Here is a 22,748-nt window from a genome sequence, read left to right as displayed (position 1 = left end):
CCTTTATTGCTATAAAACATAATTAAATCATCAAAGTATGTCAATAATATGAAAATAAGCTCTGTTTACATTAAACTCACTGCTTGTTTTAATAACAATACAGATTAGATTACTTTTGTCCCTCGAGGGTTTCCATACGAACATCACTTTCTAATGTTTGATAAACTAAAATAGTTCAAATTTATCCAATATTGTCATCTTTGTTGCTATAAATTAATGCATTTAAAAGTACAAAAGTCATATTATTATAAAACCAAAACAAATGATGGTGACATGACGGTACTGGTATATTTTCATTTCATGTAAACAATTGGTAGTTTCCACAGCTTTTCTAGGGATTTTCATTAGACTAATTATTGGAAATTAGGATGGAACTCAGCTGTTTAAATGTTACAGTGGTGAGAATAAAAAATCACTTTTAAGTGGTTTTAGATTTATGTTTGAAAGTAATAGTCCAGGAAAGACCCAATTTCATATTTTGTTTTCTTGAAACTGATTTACAGTAACAAGGACTATTCATAAAACTGATGAAGATTCAAATTTGTCGTCATTGAATACTTTTGGAAACAACAAAAATACTTTACCCTCATCATGCAATGTCATATAAAATCAAACAAAATGCAAACATATACATTTGCATGCATTAGTATAAAAAGTCAATTGTGATAATACAGTTGAATACAACTTGATAAAATGTTATGAAAAAATAAACATGATGACATAATCAGTTTTCAATATTATTTATACAGCTATGTTGAATTCAATAAATGATCTGTTATTTTGTATTTGAAAGAATTAACATTTGTAATATTTTTAACAATATTGGCAAATTATTCCACAAGAATGATCCAAACTACATAATAGATTTTTTGAGCTATTTTGTTTTTATGCCCCACCTATGATAGTAGAGGGGCATTATGTTTTCTGGTCTGTGCGTCTGTTTGTTCGTCCTTCCCGCTTCAGGTTAAAGTTTTTGGTCAAGGTACTTTTTGATAGTTGAAGTCCAATCAACTTGAAATTTAGTACACATGTTCCTTATGATATGATCTTTCTAATTTTAATGCCAAATTAGAGTTTTTATCCCAATTTCACGGTCCACTGATTATGATTCAGACACACTACCAATCCAATCATACAGTAACAATAGCACAGTAATATACGGTAACACAATCAAAAACTATCTACAAAAAAGGAAAAAATAATAACTCCTATTAACAATAACCATCTCATAAAAGGGTGGGTGGGTTAACATAATAACGAATGCTGCTACGTTGAACTATAGGCAAACTTTGAATAACTTTAATTTCTCAAACTAACCCCTTAAGTAATACCTAATCATGCTTTTCTTGAAAATCATGAGGGCATATACCCTTAAAACCGGCATTACGGGTATATGCTATCCAATCAAATTGAACATAAACACACACCATGTGTTTGATATAAACACACACACATGTTTATAGTAAACAATCACTTGTCCGTTACAACGTCATGTGACCAATAACTTTAATAAATATATGTAGTATGAATATCATTTTTGATATAAGTCAATTTTTTTTCTTTTCTAGTGAAACAAACTGGATAATGATCACTTATTGAGAATTTTAGCAACATGTGATTCTAGTATCAAATCTTTATTGGTGACATAAACATGATCAATAAGGGTACTAGAATCAGGTGTAACTCTTGTTGCTTCTTGGATTATCTGGTTGAATTTATAGGTTTCTAATAAACTTAGCCATTAAAAATTCTATTTCATTTCATCTAGTTGTTGGTCTGCAAACAGAACCAAGTATTTTCCTAAAAATAAATTTATAGTTTCTCGTTTGAATTGTTTTTCATTTGTAATTTGAGGCCTTTTCCAGGCCTTTTATAGCTGACAATGTGGTGACCTATAGCTGTTAATTTCTGTGTGATTTGATTTCTTGTGAAAGGTTGTCTCATTGGCAAGCATACCACATCTTCTTTTTTATATTTAAGGAGAAAATACAAGTACACAATACAATATATAAATTAGGGCAATGTTATTAAAGTATCATTTTTGTTATGAGGCCAATAAACTGGGAAAGGCCAAGGTTACCAAGCCCTTCAGCAGTTTCATATTAATTACTTAAAACATATCATTTAATTTTTGACTTGGATCGAATATTGTTTTTATACTGCAATTTACAAGGGCTACAATAATAACTTTACAAAATGTTAATTTGTTTTAAAAAAAAAAGAATATTTTCTATCACTAAATGAAAATTTGCTTTTAAAGAAAAATGGCATGATGTGTTCAAAATATTACTTTGTTACGGTTTTTAGAAAACAATGACAAAAGGAAATGGTATAGCTGCTGTATGAATAATTTTATATTATCCAATGAAACCAAAAACAAAAGTTGCACAATATTAGGAAATGTGCATAATTTGCCATCTTGCTTAAATCTTTTCATAAATTAAGTAATAAAAGTCAGTATTTGATCGCTTTTAATATTGCAAGTTAGGAATAAAATTTCTTTATTTATATTCATTATTTAAACTTTATTAATATGTTGACAGTTGTATCATAATTGTATGTAACTTGTGTCCAGAATACCAATAAAGAGGTATTAACATCTTCATTAAGAAAACAGAAAATTGAAGTGGTGTAAAATTCAATATTTAATTCGATACCAGCTTGATATCTTTTATGATTCAAAAATGCAACAAAATACCAAATTTTTTTTATTCTGTGCAGGTTATGAAATTATAAATTTGAAACCTGATCATGAAATAGTTTTTAAACAATTCACAAAAGTTTGCATTTTTGTCACATGATTCAATTTACTTACAGATTGAAGAATTAGATAGTTATAACCCTCTAATGGCCTCTTCAGGATTATATCAGTGTTTGAAGAATAAAAACAAAAAGCCTGAACCAAAACAGCAAAAAAGAAAAACAGAAAATGTAAGGATCTACTATAATTATTCCAAATGTGTTATTTTCAATTACTAGCACTTGAGGATAGCATCTCTGGTAGACTATGAGTCCCTGGGTTTTTTTACCAGCTTAGTTTGTAGTCAGTTCTTGGGAATTGACATGTTTTCAACACACTCCCTCTTTGGTTGTTGGGTCGCTGCCCCTGAAGTGGTAATTTTAAGGAAATTTTAAAGTTTTTGGTTATTATCTTGAATATTATTATAGATAGAGATAAACTGTAAACAGCAATTATGTTCAGCAAAATGAGATTTACAAATAAGTCAACATGACCAAAATTGTCAGCTGACCCCTTATGGAGTTATTGCCCTCAAAAGTAATTTTTTAACAGTTTTTGGTAAATTTTTGTAATCTTTTACAAAAATCTTCTCCTCTGAAACTACTAATCAAACTTAACCAAACTTGTCCAAAACCATCATTAGATTATTTAGTTTTAGAATTGTGTCCGATGACCCTGCCCCCACGAACCAAGATGGCCGACATGATAGAACATAGAGTAAAATGCAGTTTTTTTCTCATATCTTTGAAACCAAAGCATTTAGAGCAAATCTGACAGGATTGAATTGTTCATTAGGCTAAGATCTACCTGCCCTGAAATTTTCAGACCATTCAGGCAACCCTTTGTTGGGTTGCTGTCCCTGAATTGGTAATTTTAAGAAAGTTTTGCAGCTGTTGATTTATTGAGTTATTGCCCTTAATAGTCCTTTTTAACAATTTTCATAAATTTTGTAAATTTTTACAAAGTATTTTCCACTGTAACTGCTGGGCTAAGTTCATAATAGATAGAGATACTTGTAAGCAGCAAGAATGTTCAGTAAAGTAAGATCTACAAACACATCATCAAAACACAATTTTGTCATGAATCCATCTGTGTTCTTTGTTTAATATGCACATAGACCAAGGTGAGCAACACAGGCTCTTTAGAGCCTCTTGTTTATTTTATATAACTACTTAATTTTAAATGCATTAGTTCATCAATGGCTCCCAAATGTTTAGGTTTAAACATCCGTAATGATGGACTATCCAAAAAAGACTATTCACACACATGAAAGTGTAATTTTTATTTAAGTAATTGTACTCCTCTTTTGTGTGATATAGTGGTGATATTGACCATTTGTTAACAAGCTGACCCTTTACTCACAACAAATTGAAATCTTGCATTTGTGTGGGACAAAAAGTAATAAACAATCTAGGAGTTTACCCTTTGGGTAATTTTGCTTAAAGTCTCTGTTTTATTACAGTATCGTTATGGCAGTAGATAGTCACAGAAATCAAACTTATTTTTCATCAATGTTGATCTGTTCTAGAGAAAATTTTCAACAAGCACCAACATTTTTGGTCACTTAGAAACTAAGACCTTAATGAACATCTATTGATGATAGACTGTCATTATATGGAGGAATCAAAGCCAAAAAACAAATTGAGTAGCTTTTGCTTCCCAAAGGAGTAGGTCCGGTAAGGGCCGATTTTGGCCTCAAATTTCAGGTTCATCTGACGAAAGATTTTGGACACTTTTTAAACACTTAAGTGTCTATTTAAGTTGATTCAATTAGTTTATGTGAAGGATTTTAACTGATTTAGTCATAAAAAAAGCTCCAATTCAAGCTTAAATATGACAAATCTATCAAACATGCCAAAAAATGTCCCTTTTCAGATGTTTTTGTTTTTCAAAAATGAAAGTGGCCGCATCTGTGTTCATCCTCAACCTTTATATATGTTATGTGTTATCATCAAATACAATTCCAATATTAAGAATGAACACAAATGTGGCCACTTTCATTTTAGAAGGAAACCGTCCAAAATTTAACTAAAATGCTAAAATTGTGAAGATTTCAGTAATTTAGCATGACTTAATGATGCTATTACCCGATATATGTGCATTGTATTGTCAAAAACAGCCCATATTTATGTTGCAGAAGCATTCTACTTTCCAATAAATAACTAAAAGTTTACATTCAAACAAATTTGTAAAACTGCTATATTTTGGGGCCAAAAAGGGGTCTTACTGGACCTACTCCTTTGTCAATTTTCTGTCTAAAAGTTTAGACTCTTAATCAAGTCATTTATCTGAAACCTTATTGCACTGCATATCCAAAGCTTAGGTTTAATTATTTTACCAAGGAATTCAGTCCATAAACAAAATAAGAAACCAAAGACACCAGGTTAACAGAAAGTAGTATGAAGGAATGAAAGGCTATGAGTCTTTGACCAATATCCCCAAATTTCCATTGAAATAGCAAGGATGATAACCTTTTAAGTTATTCATATTACTACGTTTATGTTTTCTTTTCTCATAAATCATCAAATTTCTACAAATTCAATACACATTACAAAATAAAGGTTAAGTTCTTGATTTAATAGCATGTCATTTTCCTAGATGTTGTTAAACAGGAAGGATTAATTATTCAAAATAAAGTGATGCATATTTTGTCAGCTTACTTTTATCTTTTCATGAATTTGATTATAAAGTCACAAGAAGATGTGAAATATTATTTCAAGGTTTGAATAACATTTATTTTTTCTATTTCTTCTTTAAACTTGTTAACATGTGAACCGCTGTATCATAATTTTATTTGCCTTTCAGAATACTAATAGAGAAGTGTTAACATCGTCATCAAAGTATAATACCAACATACAAATGACAGGAAAAGCACCAAGGGCATCTCCAGTTTCTACTAGTGTTAAAAGACTGAGACCATTGCTAAACATCTTCCCAACGGACTTGTGATTAACAAATAAAAGGCTTTAAACCATTGCTGTTATCTTCCTTACAGACTTGTATTTAACAAAGAGCTGTAAATACATAGGTCTGTCTATTTTAAAGACTGTAATACCCTTAAAGATTGTAACAGTCTTTATTTCTAATGCCTTGTTTCTATGTGGTAACAGTTGAATACTAGAATTTTATTGATATTTTATAATTAAATGTATTTATGGTATTTATTTGTGAATATGTTATGTTTAGAACAATGAAGATTAGGCCCATAATTTTACTTATGTTATGTATGTACACAAAATAAGATACTCTTCAAAATAATTATATAGTTTTTAGTTGTTATTTGTTTATTTTTATTTTTATATTGAATAAATTTGTTAAATATTTATAATGCTGTTTATGGTTATTTGACCAAGAGAATACAGTACAGAAGAGAGTGTCCAATTTTCCTTACAGAAGAAGGGCATTATGTTTTCTGGTCAATGCGTCCGTTTGTTCCTTCACCCATCCATTTGTCAGCTGTTCATCTGTCCCACTTCAGATTAAAGTTTTTGGTCAAGGTAGTTTTTGATGAAGTTGAAGTCCAATCAACTTGAAACTTATTACATATGTTTCCTATGAAATGACCTTTCTGATTTTAAAATGCCAAATTAGTTTTTACTTCAATGTCACTGTCTACTGAACATAGAAAATGATATTGCAAGTGGAGCATTTGAGTTTGGTTTTTTCTATCTTTGTAATTTCCATCCGATAGTTTCACAAGTTACAAGTGAGCCTCCTCATGTTTGTTTTGGGCTGGATGATCAGGATCATAGATTTTTCATTAGATTTAGCTAAATATGTATTCAAACATTTATACTGACTTGACATTTTTACCTATTATGTCTGTTTCTTATGTTCACATATATTCATACATAGAATGGAATTTGATGTGACTGTCATTCAAGTGAGAGTTTTATATAGCTAGCTATAAAACCAGGTTCAATCCACCATTTTTTACATAAGAAAAAGCCTGTACCAAGTCAGGAATATAACAGTTGTTATCCATTTGTCTTATGTGTTTGAGCTTTTGATTTTGCCATTTGATAGGGGACTTTCCGTTTTGAATTTTCTTCAGAGTTCAGTATTTTTGTGATTTTACTTTTGGCTAACATTTTTTGGATTTGAATGTCCCTGAAAAAGCAAGCCATGGGAAGTGATTCAGACTCATCAAATTTATTGAGTGTTACTTTCATTATCATTTAATAGACTGAATGAGTGCAGAAATTGATTATCTGAAAAGACAACCAGGGGCATTATGTTTTTACGTTCTTTCGTTTGTCTCTTCTTTTTTTCATGTGTTCGTGTGTTCGTTCGTCCGATTGTCCCGCTTCAGGTTAAAGTCTTTGGTCAAGGCAGTTTTTGATGAAGTTGAAGTCCAATCAACTTGAAACTTAGTGCACAGATTCCCTATGTTATGATCTTTCCAATTTAAATGCCGCATTAGAGTTTTGACTCCAATTTCACGGTCCACTGAACATAGCAAATTATAGTGTAAGTGGAGCATCCGTGTACCATGGACACATTGTTGTTTTTTTATAAATATATTCAGCTGCAATGTCAGTTCCTATGGGAATGAACTGTGCGCCTCTCCTTGTCGGTCTCGTCCTATTTTCATATGAATCGGAGTTCCATCAGACACTTGTCAAAAAAAGAAGATCAAAGAAGCCAGGTTATTCAGAATCACATTCAGACATATTGATGATGTATGTTTCTTCGATTAACAATCCGAACTTTTCTGATTGGGTTCCGTTAATATATCTCCTAGTACTAGAAATTATTGAAACAACAGACATGACTTCCTCCGCCTTATTTTGAGACTAATACCTCGAATTTGACATACTCAGTCATCTCAGTACCAGAATCTATAACATAGAAGACGATTTTAATTTTGAAATTATCAATTTCCCTATGTTTAGTAGCAATATACCGACTTCACCTGCATAAAATAAACATTTTTCAACTTCGGTATTCAAGTTCTTGTAACTGCTACTCATTTTTTGTTAAACGTCACCAGTGTCTGAGCAGAAAGTTGATGAACCTGAGACCAGACACAAGTTGGTTCCTTTTTCCTTTTTCCTTTTTCGATATTCAAATTTTGAAAAATATTACAAGTCCAAACTGAATTTTTTTTTTTCTTAAAATTTTTTTTTCCTAAAATTTTTTTTTTCCTCAAAATTTTCTTTCCTTAAATTTTTTTTTCCTCAAAATTTTTTTTTCCTCAAAATTTTTTTTCCTCAAATTTTTTTTTTCCTCAATTTTTTTTCCCTCAAAAATTTTTTCCTCAATATTTTTCCTCATAAAGTTTTTCTTCAAATTTTTTTTTCGTTTCCTTATTCGTTTTCCTTTTCATTTTTTTATTATCATCCTTATTCGATTTCCATTTCCTTATTCGATTTTCATTTCCTTATTGGGTTTCTTCTTCCTTTTTCAATATTCATTTCCTTTTTCGATTTCTATTTCCTTATTCGGTTTCTATTTCCTTATTGAATTTTCATTTCCTTATTCGATTTCCATTTCCTTATTCGATTTTCATTTCCTTTTTTGGTTTCTATTTCCTTATTCGGTTTCTATTTCCTTATTCGGTTTCTATTTCCTTATTCGGTTTCTATTTCCTAATTGGAGTTTTGTTTCCTTATTCGATTTCCATTTCCTTATTCGATTTTCATTTCCTAATTCGGTTTCTTTTTCCTTTTTCAATATTCATTTCCTTATTCGGTTTATATTTCCTTATTCAGTTTCTATTTCCTTATTGGATTTTCATTTCCTTATTCGGTTTCCATTTCCTTTTTCGATATTCAAATTTTGAAAAATATTACAAGTCCAAACTGAATTTTTTTTTAATTTTTTTTCCTCAAAATTTTTTTTCCTCACAATATTTTTCCTGAAAGAGTTTTTCTTCAAATATTTTTTTCGTTTCCTTATTCGTTTTTTTTTCCTTTTTTGATTATCATTCTTATTCGATTTCCATTTCCTTATTCGATTTTCATTTCCTTATTCAGTTTCTATTTCCTTATTGGATATTCATTTCCTTATTTGATTTCCATTTCCTTATTCGATTTTCATTTCCTTATTCGGTTTCTTTTTCCTTTTTCAATATTCATTTCCTTTTTCGGTTTCTATTTCCTTATTCGGTTTCTATTTCCTAATTGGATTTTTGTTTCCTTATTCGATTTCCATTTCATTATTCGATTTTCATTTCCTAATTCGGTTTCTTTTTCCTTTTTCAATATTCATTTCCTTATTCGGTTTCTATTTCCTTATTCAGTTTGTATTTCCTTATTGGATTTTCCTTTCCTTATTCGGTTTCCATTTCCTTTTTCGGTATTCAAATTTTGAAAAATATTACAAGTCCAAACTGAATTTTTTTTTTCCTTCAAAATTTTTTTTCCTCAAATTTTTTTTTTCCTCAAAACTTTTTTTTCCTCAAACTTTTTTTTCCTCAAATTTTTTTATTCCTCAATTTTTTTTCCTCAAAATTTTTTTTCCTCACAATATTTTTCCTCAAAGAGTTTTTCTTCAGATTTTTTTTTCGTTTCCTTATTCGTTTTTTTTTTTCCTTTTTCGATTATCATCCTTATTCGATACCATTTCCTTATTCGATTTTCATTTCCTTATTCGGTTTCTTCTTCCTTTTTCAATATTCATCTCCTTTTTTGATTTCTATTTCCTTATTCGGTTTCTATTTCCTTATTGGATTTTCATTTCCTTATTCGATTTCCATTTCCTTATTCGATTTTCATTTCCTTATTCGGTTTCTTTTTCCTTTTTCAATATTCATTTCCTTTTTCGGTTTCAATTTCCTTATTCGGTTTCTATTTCCTTATTGGATTTTCATTTCCTTATTCAATTTCCATTTCCTTATTCGATTTTCATTTCCTTATTCGGTTTCTTTTTCCTTTTTCAATATTTATTTCCTTTTTCGGTTTCTATTTCCTTATTTGGTTTCTATTTCCTTATTGGATTTTCATTTCCTTATTGGATTTTCGTTTCCTTATTCGATTTCCAGTTCCTTATTCGATTTTTATTTCCTAATTCGGTTTCTTTTTCCTTTTTCAATATTCATTTCCTTTTTCGGTTTCTATTTCCTTATTGGATTTTCATTTCCTTTTTCAGTTTCCATTTCCTTATTTGATTTGTACTTCCTTATTCGGTTTATTTTTATTTTTTCAATATTCATTTCCTTTTTCGGTTTCTATTTCCTTATTCGGTTTCTATTTCCTTATTCGATTTTCATTTCCTTATTCGATTTCCATTTCCTTATTCGATTTTCATTTCCTTATTTGTTTTTTTTTCCTTTTTCAATATTCATTTCTTTTTTCGGTTTCTATTTCCTTATTCGGTTTCTATTTCCTTATTGAATTTTCATTTCCTTATTGGATTTTCGTTTCCTTATTCGATTTCCATTTCCTTATTCGATTTTCATTTCCTTATTCGGTTTCTTTTTCTTTTTTCAATATTCATTTCCTTTTTCGGTTTCTATTTCCTTATTCGGTTTCTATTTCCTTATTGGATTTTCATTTCCTTATTGGATTTTCGTTTCCTTATTCGATTTCCATTTCCTTATTTGATTTGTACTTCCTTATTCGGTTTATTTCTATTTTTTCAATATTCATTTCCTTTTTCGGTTTCTATTTCCTTATTCGGTTTCTATTTCCTTATAGGATTTTCATTTCCTTATTCGATTTCCATTTCCTTATTCGATTTTCATTTCCTTATTCGTTTTTTTTTCCTTTTTCAATATTTATTTCCTTTTTCGGTTTCTATTTCCTTTTTCGGTTTCTATTTCCATATTCGGTTTCTATTTCCTTATTGGATTTTCGTTTCCTTATTCGATTTCCATTTCCTTATTTGATTTGTACTTCCTTATTCGGTTTATTTTTATTTTTTCAATATTCATTTCCTTTTTCGGTTTCTATTTCCTTATTCGGTTTCTATTTCCTTATAGGATTTTCATTTCCTTATTCGATTTCCATTTCCTTATTCGATTTTCATTTCCTTATTCGTTTTTTTTTTCCTTTTTCAATATTCATTTCCTTTACGGTTTCTATTTCCTTTTTCGGTTTCTATTTCCATATTCGGTTTCTATTTCCTTATTGGATTTTCGTTTCCTTATTCGATTTCCATTTCCTTATTCGATTTTCATTTCCTTATTCGGTTTCTTTTTCTTTTTTCAATATTCATTTCCTTTTTCGGTTTCTATTTCCTTATTCAGTTTCTATTTCCTTATTGGATTTTCATTTCCTTATTCGATTTTCATTTCCTTATTCGGTTTCTTTTTTCTTTTCCAATATTCATTTCCTTTTTCGGTTTCTATTTCCTTTTTCGATTTTCATTTCCTTATTCGGTTTCCATTTCCTTTTTTCGATATTCAAATTTTGAATGTGTTCTCCACATGAGACCAAATGACACAGAAATAAACAACTATAATAGATCACCGTGCGGCCTTCAACATTGAACAAAGCCCATCCCGCATAGTCCGCTTTAAAAATCTCCGAAATGTCAAGTGCTAACAAATTTCAAACAAGAAAACTGACGGCCTAATTTATGTACAAAATATGAACGAAAAACAAATATGTAACACAGCAACAAACGAGAACCACTGAATTAATTTACAGTTTCCTGACTTGGGATAGGCACATATACATACATAATGTGGCGGCGTTAAACATGTAACTTTGACAGTGGTGTAACAGTACAACATAAGAGCGAACTATAAAAATCAGTTGAAAAAGACTTAAGCCTGACTTAACTCAGATCATGAGATACAAATAGAAATACACCTTGCTAAAACACAGAGTGTACGTGGCCTGGTACATATCTGAGAGTTTTTCCAGTTATTAACAGCTAGTTCAAAGCCAAAAACAAATAATAAACGAAATCATGCATCCCAGACTAAATAATTAATCTTCATAGAATTAAAAAGACTACAATAATTATTAATTAAATTGTACTGACATTGTATTCTTTAAATATCTTATAAACGATCTTTTAATTGAAGCTTTCCTTCCACTTTTATTGGTAAAATATCGCATACGTGTGTATTACGATTTATTTTGAAAATGCTGAAAATATATTGATTGATTGATTGTTGGTTTCTCAACGTTCAGTGGCAAATATTTCATGAATATTCAGGACGAGAACAATTTAACAATAAATACAATAGGTAGGTCTCGTAATAATTGAGGCCATCCGGGATGATGATCAGGGAAATTTTGACTGCCACAGGAAGATGAGGGTATATTGGATAGGTACATGAATTTTGACTTGCATCAGGTAACCTACGAATTCTCAAAGAGTTGTTGTAAGGGTTCTTAATGTACAAAGAGCATGACTCTCTCTTAACACGAGGCATCGGACTTAACTTCCCCATTCTGACCAGACATGACTACATACTTGATACATCCCGCACAGCCAAACGGAAGCCCGACTTTGGCAAGCATTTTACTGCCGGTCGAGAGAAGACCAAGTGGCCATATTTCTATTCCCCAGTCACCCCTGGGGTCAGCAAATATTTGAAAAGTAGACACAATGAACTTCAATTTTTAAATAACTTACAATATTAAATTAAATAAAAAAAGAATGGGAAGAATTGATACTCATAATGTAGTTAAAAGTTTGTTGATTACTGCTGCGGTATATGATTAATAGACATGCTATTACAGGTCTATATGGTTGAATATTTCTATCTTAAATATGTATTTGTTTCTAATAAAATGCATAGTTTCAGCTTTCACGTATGCAGTACGCATATGTTGTACTATGTTGAAGATGAAACTCACAATTGGTTAATTTAATAGACCTTCACAGGCCTTGTTTTACAGTTGTAATACAACAACTAGAAGTTTTTAACGACCTTGACTGGCTATTAAAACATCCAATTGTTGTATTAGAATTGTGAATTTAAAACATCTTCACAGTCCTTGTTACACATTTGTATGAAAAACGGTTTTGTATTTATGTTATCATAATATACATTTTCAATAAGGCCAATTTTATATGTTAAAATAGCTCTTATTCTATCATGGTTTTGAAAGCCTACCCCAAAAAATTACCAACTTATTCAATTTAAACTGTTGTATCTGTATAACAGGCGATTATTTGAAAAAAATATGAAAATATTTTATTTTTAGCTTGTTTATGTCTGTGCAATTTCAAGGGAAATAAATCTTAATCACAAACCGTTCGTTGCAACGGTTACTACTTGCAACGGTTGTTTGAAAGCATAATCGAGTACACACCATGTCGTTTGTTATGAACGTTGCGAAATATATTGATTATATACCTTTTGTTCCTCTCTTAATACGCTTTCGAATGAGGTATACAGTTTATCTGTAAATACGGGCTGAAGGGTCACAGCAGTCCATTCAAATATTCAAAATATCCATTTCATTATTCAAAATTGGCTATTTCCTAATTTTCACGCGTGTTTTGGCATTAAGGTCCTCCGTAACCCCTCTAATGGTCATTGCCGCACATATTGTTTATTATCAGTGTATTTCTCTATCAATCAGCTTTTTATTGGTGTATAATTTTTATCGTAATTAGGAGCTGACGGGTTGCAGCAGTCCGTTTCATTATACAAAATAAGCTATTTCTCAATGTTCACGCGTATTTCGATATTAAGTCCGGCGGAACTCCTCTAATATGCGTTGCGGAACATATTGACTATATATCTTTTGCTCCTCTCTTAATAATCTTTTGAATGATCAGATATAAGGTTTATCTGTAATAACGGGTTGAGGGGGTACAGCAGTCTATTGAAATATTCAAAATGTCCATTTCATTATTCAAAATTGGCTATTTCCTAATTTTCACGCGTGTTTTGTCATTTAGGTCCTCCATAACCCCTCTAACGGTCATTGCGGCACATATTGTTTATTCTCAGTGTATTCCTCTATCAATAAGCTTTAAATTGGTGTATATTTTTTTCCGCAATAAGAGCTGACGGGTTGCAGCAGTCCGTTCCATTATTCAAAATAAGATATTTCTCAATGTTCACGCGTATTTCGATATTAAGTCCGTCGGTACTCCTCTTATATGCGTTGCGGAACATATTGACTATATACCTTTTGCTCCTCTCTTAATAAGCTTACGAATGAGTTATGAGGTTTATCTATTATTCGAGGCTGAAGGGTAAAAGCAGTCCATTCAATTATACAAAATATCCATTTCATAATTCAAAATTGGCTATTCCTTAATTTTCACGCGTGTTTTGTCATTTAGGTCCTCCGTAACCCCTCTAATGGTCATTGCTGCACAATCAACTTGTTATATCTTTAATCAGAGGATGAAGAATAGCAAATAAAGGGCCAGAGAAAATAAAAAAGGACAACGTAGAGTATTTTAATTTTGATATATATATATATGTTTTGGTATTCAGGTTGTCCATACATGGAATTTTTTTTTTAAATAGTTAAGAAAAGCCATAAGTTTATATCCTCCGAAACTAAATAAATAAATGAAATTAAAGATTTACAGAGTGTTTTGTTATAATAATTTGAATGATCGTTTGATAACACTAAAATGACGAATTTAAAAATACGGAATTTAGCTACAGTGTCAGTTATTTTTATTTCACTATTCACCGCTCCAACTTGAATAATGAAACCTAAACTATTTCATCATTCATTACTTAACATTGAATAGTGAACTAGTTCATTATTCATTATTGAATTTTGAATAATGAATAATGAATAATGGACGTACTTCAGCGCGGTAAAAATGAGAAGTATGATGGACTTTTTTTCTGTGCCCGGTAAAAAGACCACCTACATAATGTAGTGTTCTAGTACTTCCCAGATCTATGGACACACCGACAGGCAGGACGGAACACTCTTAGTTAATCATATGTACATACCACCTAAAACTTCATTTTTGAGGGATTATATATATACATACAACCTATAGTAACTTACCCTGTATTTCACTTTAAATGTGTCTCGTTTTATACTAATGTATAGCTGAAATAGTCGGGCAATCCATGACAGATTTTGCCAAGTAGCCTTTGCCAGCTGTTCATATTAAATTGTTCATATTGCCTCGCCGATATGTGTGTCTTCTATGCCACATACAACTGTGACGATATTGACTTTAGCAAACAATTCTGCTCAAACCGGTGCTAGGGACTGTCTTTCAACTTTCATTGAAACGAGAATGATTTCTCTGTTTAAAAGATCTCAATGTATTTGTCAACAGAACAGCAATAAAGACGCTGTTTCTTTACTGCAAATGTATTGTGTATATGTCTTGATTTTGATGTCGGGCAAACTTATGAAAGAAAACAGAACCACAAAAATCAGTATTTTTTTTTAATTTGTTAAGGCGCATAACCCTAGAATGAAGGTATAAATGACGCCACCAAAATTCAAATGTGATCTGTATTTTGTTGTAATACGGATTGTGGATAAGTTTCTTAACATTTTGTTGAGGCAAACTCAAGAACGGAAACTAATTTCTTGACGTACGCACATATACACACAGACAAAGCTGGAAAAACTTAATGCCCCCTCCACTATAAGTCATATTTCATTGAATAACCCGATGTTTTCATCACTTAGTAACGATAATTGCTATCTATATCCTATTCTTTTTTATTTATATAAAGTTCCGGAAAACATTTCCCTAACCGATATTAATCAGAGTCTTTTAAATAACTAGAAGGAATTCCGATCTATATATAGAAAATTATTGACCTGGCTACTGAGGTCATTTGTCGCTTCTGTAAAAGGAGTAAAAAACGGGGCATGTAATATCAAAATCGGGAATACGCTGGCATTTCATAATCTATCATGTATTGTTACGTAGGGACATTTGTTCTTACGAAACAGCTTATAAATGCACATCTTATACAGGGACAGATCCAGCCATTTTAAAAAGGGGGCGGGTTCCAACTATATGTCCCTATTCAAATGCATTGATCGGCCGAAAAAGGGAGGTTCCAGCCCCCGGAACCCCCTTCTGGATCCGCCACTGTTACAACATTTTGAAGTCTCATATAGACTTTCCAGTTCGTTTTTCATTGTATACTAGAAAGATCTCATTTTTGTCTGAATTGGTGAACCCTTTTTTAACGATAAAGAGTAATAAGGAAATGAAAATTTAATAAGGAAATAGAAACTGAATAAAGAAATAGAAACCCAATAAGGAAATGGAAATCTAATATTATAACAATGAAATAAAAACCCAATAAGGAAATAGAAACCGAAAAAAGGAATGAAAATCGAATAATGAAAAAGTTACCGAATAAGGAAATGAAAATTGAATTAGGAAATAGAAACAGAATAAGGAAATGAAAATTGAATAAGGAAATAGACACCAAATAAGAAAATAGAAACCGAATAAGTAAAAAGTTATCGAATAAGGAAATGAAAATCGAATAAGGAAAAAGAAACCGAATAAGGAATGTTATTACATTGGTTGCAATGAATAACATTGATTTCCCAGTTAAATAAAAACCGATAATTTCACATGTGAAATAAACGTGGTTATTTCACTCTCTGACGTCATACAATAATAGGCGTTGTCAAGACGTCGATAACGTCGGATCAAAACAAATTGTGAATGCGTAGGAAAAACATATTGTTCTTTACATTTCTAACATTAATTTCTTTTAAAAAAGCCATTAGCCAATGTAATAAAAAGTATAACTAATCACCGTATTTGAATATCAAAAATAAGACAACTTGTGACCGAACGCCGCTATGGATTAAACTCGTGCTGCGCACTCGTTTAATCCATGCGTCGTTCGGTCACGCGTTGTCTTATTTTTGATATACAAATACGGCGATTCGTTATACTATAAATAATCGAAAAAGGAAAAAGAAAACGAATAAGGAAACGAAAAAAACTTTTTGAGGAAAAATATTTTGAGGAAAAAAAAATAAAAACTGAATAAGGAAATAGAAACCGAATAAGGAAATAGAAACCGAAAAGGGAAATGAATATTGAAAAAGGAAAAAGAAACCGAATAAGGAAAAGCAAACCATTTAAGGAAATGGAAATTGAATAAGGAAATGAAAATCCAATAAGGAAATAGAAACCGAATAAGGAAATAGAAACACAAAAAAGGAAATAGAAACATAAAAAAGGAAATGAATATTGAAAAATGAAAAAGAAATTGAATTAGGAAATAGAAACCGAATAAGGAAATAGAAACCAAAAAATGAAATGAATATTGAAAAGGGATAAAGAAACCAAATAAGGAAATGAAAATCGAATAAGGAAATGAAAATCCAATAAGGAAATAGAAACCGAATAAGGAAATAGAAACCGAAAAAGGAAATGAATATTGAAAAAGGAAAAAGAAACCGAATAAGGAAATGAAATTCGAATAAGGAAATGGAAATTGAATAAGGAAATGAAAATCCAATAAGGAAATAGAAACCGAATAAGGAAATAGAAATCGAAAAAAAGAAATGAATATTGAAAAAGGAAAAAGAAACCGAATAAGGAAATGAAAATCTAATAAGGAAATAAAAACTGAAAAAGGAAATGAATATTGGAAAAGGAAAAAGAAATCGAATAAGGAAATGAAAATCTAATAAGGAAATAGAAACTGAAAAAGGAAATGAATATTGGAAAAGGAAAAAGAAACCGAATAAGGAAATGAAAATCGAATAAGGAAATGGAAATCGAATAAGGAAATGAAAATCCAATAAGGAAATAGAAACCGAATAAGGAAATAGAAACACAAAAAAGGAAATAGAAACATAAAAAAGGAAATGAATATTGAAAAATGAAAAAGAAATTGAATTAGGAAATAGAAACCGAATAAGGAAATAGAAACCGAAAAAGGAAATGAATATTGAAAAAGGAAAAAGAAACCGAATAAGGAAATGAAATTCGAATAAGGAAATGGAAATTGAATAAGGAAATGAAAATCCAATAAGGAAATAGAAACCGAATAAGGAAATAGAAATCGAAAAAAAGAAATGAATATTGAAAAAGGAAAAAGAAACCGAATAAGGAAATGAAAATCTAATAAGGAAATAGAAACTGAAAAAGGAAATGAATATTGGAAAAGGAAAAAGAAACTGAATAAGGAAATGAAAATCTAATAAGGAAATAGAAACTGATAAAGGAAATGAATATTGGAAAAGGAAAAAGAAACCGAATAAGGAAATGAAAATCGAATAAGGAAATGGAAATCGAATAAGGAAATGAAAATCGAATAAGGAAATACAAACCGAATCAGGAAATAGAAACCGAAAAAGGAAATGAATATTGAAAAAGGAAAAAGAAACCGAATAAGGAAATGAAATTCGAATAAGGAAATGAAAATCCAACAAGGAAATAGAAACCGAATAAGGAAATAGAAACCGAAAAAAGGAAATGAATATTGAAAAAGGAAAAAGAAACTGAATAAGGAAATGAAAATCCAATAAGGAAATAGAAACTGAATAAGGAAATAAAAACCGAATAAGAAAATGAAAATCGAATAAGGAAAAAGAAACCGAATAAGGAATGATAATCGAAAAAGGAAAAAGAAAACGAAAAAAAATTTTGAAGAAAAACTTTTTGAGGAAAAATATTTTGAGGAAAAAGAAAATTTGAGGAAAAAAGAATTTGAGGAAAAAAAAGTTGAGGAAAAAAAATATTTGAGGAAAAAAAAATTTGAGGGAAAAAAAATTTTGAGGAAAAAAAAAATTTGAGGAAAAAAAATTTTGTGGAAAAAAAAAATTTGAGGAAAAAAATTTTTAGGAAAAAAAAATTTTTAGGAAAAAAAAAATTTGAGGAAAAAAAATTTTGAAATAAAAAAAAAATTCAGTTTGGACTTGTAATATTTTTCAAAATTTGAATATCGAAAAAGGAAATGGAAACCGAATAAGGAAATGAAAATCGAAAAAGGAAATAGAAACCGAATAAGGAAATAGAAACCGAAAAAGGAAATGAATATTGAAAAAGGAAAAAGAAACCGAATAAGGAAAAAGAACTGAATAAGGAAATGGAAATTGAATAAGGAAATGAAAATCCAATGAGGAAATAGAAACCAAATAAGGAAATAGAAACCGAAAAAGGAAATGAATATTGAAAAAGGAAAAAGAAACCGAATAAGGAAATAGAAACCGAAAAAGGAAATGAATATTGAAAAAGGAAAAAGAAACCGAATAAGGAAAAAGAAACTGAATAAGGAAATGGAAATTGAATAAGGAAATGAAAATTCAATGAGGAAATAGAAACCAAATAAGGAAATAGAAACCGAATTAGGAAATGAAAATCGAATAAGGAAATGGAAATCGAATAAGGAAACGAAAATCCAATTAGGAAATAGAAACGAATGAGGAAATAGAAACCGAAAAAGGAAATGAATAATGAAAAAGGAAAAAGAAACCGAATAAGGAAATGAAAATCGAATAAGGAAATGGAAATCGAATAAGGAAATGAAAATCCAATAAGGAAATAGAAACTGAATAAGGAAATAGAAACCGAATAAGGAAATGAATATTGAAAAAGGAAAAAGAAACCAAATTAGGAAATGAAAATCGAATAAGGAAATGGAAATCGAATAAGGAAGTAGAAACCGAATAAGGAAATAGAAACCGAAAAAGGAAAATAATATTGAAAAAGGAAAAAGAAACCGAATAAGGAAATGAAAATCGAATAAGGAAATGGAAATCGAATAAGGAAATGAAAATCCAATAAGGAAATAGAAACCAAATAAGGAAATAGAAACTGAAAAAGGAAATGAATATTGAAAAAGGAAGAAGAAACCGAATAAGGAAATGAAAATTGAATAAGGAAATGGAAATCGAATAAGGATGATAATCGAAAAAGAAAAAAGAAAACGAATAAGGAAATGAAAAAAAATTTGAAGAAAAACTTTTTGAGGAAAAAAAAAATTTGAGGAAAAAAATTTTTGAGGAAAAACAAATTGAGGAAAAAAAATTTTGAGGAAAAAAAAATTTTGGAAAAAAAATTTTGAGGAAAAGAAAAATTTGAGGAAAAAAATTTGAAGGAAAAAAAAATTTTGAGGAAAAAAAAATTTGAAGGAAAAAAAAATTCAGTTTGGACTTGTAATATTTTTCAAAATTTGAATATCGAAAAAGGAAAAAGGAAAAAAGAACCAACTTGTGTCTGGTGAACCTGAGCGGTATGTCAAAGAACGTCTCATCTTTTTTCTAGAAAAGAGTTCATTGGTAGGTACCAAGACCTTGTTGATAAATATTCCGTATGCAAATAATACATGATGATCTTGAAGTATAGATTCTAGCTACTGACGTTATTTTTCATCTTAGTGTGTTATAGTATTCTTTTTTGTTTTTATGAATATTACTTTAACTGTTAAGTGTGTTTTTTGTCATATCCATTTGACGTGACTATGTACTTATACATCATGTCATTGTGATATTGTTCTCACAATTTTTGTATCCTTGTCTTTCATTTTTGCTCATTTGATTTGTCTATTTGCCTTTTTTTGTTTTTTTTTTTCTTTAATACATATGACGTGGCTCTGTACTTATACTTTCCGTCATTGTGCTATTGTAAAAATTAGTTTTTTGTTTTGCCTTTTTGTTAATGTGCTTTGTCTTTATGCCTTTTTGTGCTTCTTTGTTACATATTTCATTTTTGTTTGTTTTCAATGTGATTTAGATGTGATTATGATTCTAACACAATGTTGACTGCTGTATCCCTATTTTTGACAGTTTTGTTCACAGATCGTTGTAAATATAATGGAAATTGATGTGACTGTCATACACTTAAGAGGTTAAGTTAGCTATAAAACCCGGTTTAATCCACCGTTTACTACATAGGAAAATTATTGTACCAAGTCAGGAATCCGTTCGTTTGGTGTGTTTGAGCTTTTGATTTTGCCATTTGATTATGGACTTTCCTTTTTGAATTTCCTCGGAGTTCAGTATTAATGTGATTTAACTATTTTCATAGATGTAAGATGAAAAACATTTTTTTTTATTTCTTGATATGCCTCTCATTGGTTATCCATAAATTAAAGTAAAAGAGGTAGGTAGACATAGGATCTTTTGTTAATTAGTATCTATGCTGGTAAGTTAAGAATTGCTTCAGTTTCCTTGGATAACGTTTATGCCCGCGTCACACTGTCCCGATTTTTACGCCGATTGCAACACGATTATGGAAATTTTCAAAATCGAGACTGATCGTATCTAGATCGGGCTATTCGTAGTGCCATCTTTAACCATCGTAGAACCATCGGCCACTTTTTCTAGCCTACGGGGACAACTTCGGGAAGGGTTCTAAATTTTTTAACATGTTAAAAAATCCCCGAAGGTGCTTCCGATGTTGAGGGTTCGTATTGAGTTCGTGTCACCATCCTCACCATCGCAATGTCACCGGGAATGCATCTTTGAACATCGTATTGCATTCGTGTTTCCATCGTTTCCATCGGGCAGTTTTGACATTATGATGTCTACACGAATGAATCACGAAGCTACCCGACGGTCTTACGATGGCGACACGACTTCGTGAAGACCTCGTAATCCAGTCGTGTTGCCATCGAATAAAAGTACGAAGGCGACAAGATAGAACTACGACGGCAATAAATCCAGCTAAATGTAAGTTAATTTTCGCGCTAAAATACATTTAAAGTGCCATGCGCGAAATGCACTGGTCAGTCTAATACGACAGTTAAGAAAGACGTTCACAAAACATGGAGCTCATTTAATCTAATTCTATGAGAACAAGAAAGGCGACAGCGTTGTTTCTATTAATTCGAATGGAACAAGAAGAGCAGCTATTACAGGCTCAGGATTTACTTTTACAAGTAAAATATTATTTTTTGTCAATTTTTCATATCAAGTAACATAATGAAAATCTTAAACGCGCCTCGTACACCAACACTGCAGGTACATGTATATAGGGAAACCAACTTTTTCTTCATTATTCTGATTTTTTATCTATCGTATGAGTTGTTGTCAAACGAATGTTTACTCCATAACCATTTTGTTTTCTATATGTCATATTTTGCCGCATTTGTTGCTTTCTCCACATCCTTCTTTTTGTCTATATTATTATGATATTCTCCTGGAAAGAGCCATTTTTGAATGAAAGTGATCAACGAACCCATTACCTTAAGACAGATCAGTAAACATGGGCATAATTATGGGTGATTTTTCAGACTAGTGCACACATTTTACAGTTCAAACAAGGCAATGCCGAGCGTGGCATCCCCTCGTATGTAACATATTGGGGACAAATATGGACACTATATTTGTATATGACACATGCAGAAAATGGTAAATTGAATCTGCATATTTGATACATAAACTATTTTTTAGAAATCAACCAAAACATTCAGTAACTGGAAATACCTTTAATATTGTCTTTAGAACCAGCAGGTAAAAAAATGAGCAACCAATTTCCTGTGTATTATGCTATTTCAAGGAGAAAAACAAGTCCATCTGCATGACCTTGACTTTTGGCCTTGAACGTAAAAAAAGTCAGATCATTACAAGGAGGAATAATATACCAAATGTGGTTAAAATCTTTTGAAGCATATTGGTTTTAGAGTGTCCACAAGGGTGATACTGCCTTGTATTACAACTGCCACTGTGACCTTGACCTTTGAACTTTTAAGTCAATAGCACTTAAGATATTCTTAATGAGTAACACCATACCAAGTTTTGAGCATTTTGGTTCTAGAGTGTCCATAACGATTTTATCTACACGCAACTTACATGTAGTAGGCGAGGGGATAATAAACTAAGTTTTATAAGAATTGGACAAAAAGATTTATTTCCCGCCATGCATGGCAGACTTGTACAGAAACGATATGTTGTCGAAATTCTGTTCGTATCATAAAAAAAGTAAGCTGTACACGACGTCTTTTAGACATCGTATGGCCATCGCACATCATCGTAATCCATCGTGTAGCCTTCGTAAGCCATCGTGTAGCCTTCGTGATCCATCGTTTAGGCTTCGGCTGAGATATGAAGCTTAAATACCCGTCTTCGGTTAACCTTCGTATGTCCATCTTTTGCTATCGTATATAATTTCGGCACCATCGTATAGACATCGTTATTCATCGTACTTGCTTCGGTCACTTTTTGGTATTTTA

The 22,748-nt window shown here is 30.7% G+C and overlaps 1 protein-coding gene across 1 annotated transcript in view; it reads left to right on the top strand.

Moving 5' to 3' along the window:
• LOC143082829 (meiosis 1 arrest protein-like) overlaps positions 1-6,068 on the top strand; it is a 33,648-nt gene extending 27,580 nt beyond the window's left edge. Inside the window, exons 12-13 of the mRNA XM_076258706.1 lie at positions 2,818-2,931; positions 5,546-6,068. Of these exons, the coding sequence (XP_076114821.1) occupies positions 2,818-2,931; positions 5,546-5,689 (258 nt within the window). The 3' untranslated portion in view covers positions 5,690-6,068. The remainder of the gene's footprint in view (positions 1-2,817; positions 2,932-5,545) is intronic.
• The last annotated feature ends 16,680 nt before the right edge of the window (positions 6,069-22,748 follow it).

Source organism: Mytilus galloprovincialis, chromosome 7 (assembly GCF_965363235.1).
Source record: "Mytilus galloprovincialis chromosome 7, xbMytGall1.hap1.1, whole genome shotgun sequence".
Lineage (NCBI taxonomy): Eukaryota > Metazoa > Mollusca > Bivalvia > Mytilida > Mytilidae > Mytilus > Mytilus galloprovincialis.
The sequence above is the reverse complement of the archived record's forward strand: the minus strand, read 5'-3'. Positions and strand labels throughout refer to the sequence as shown.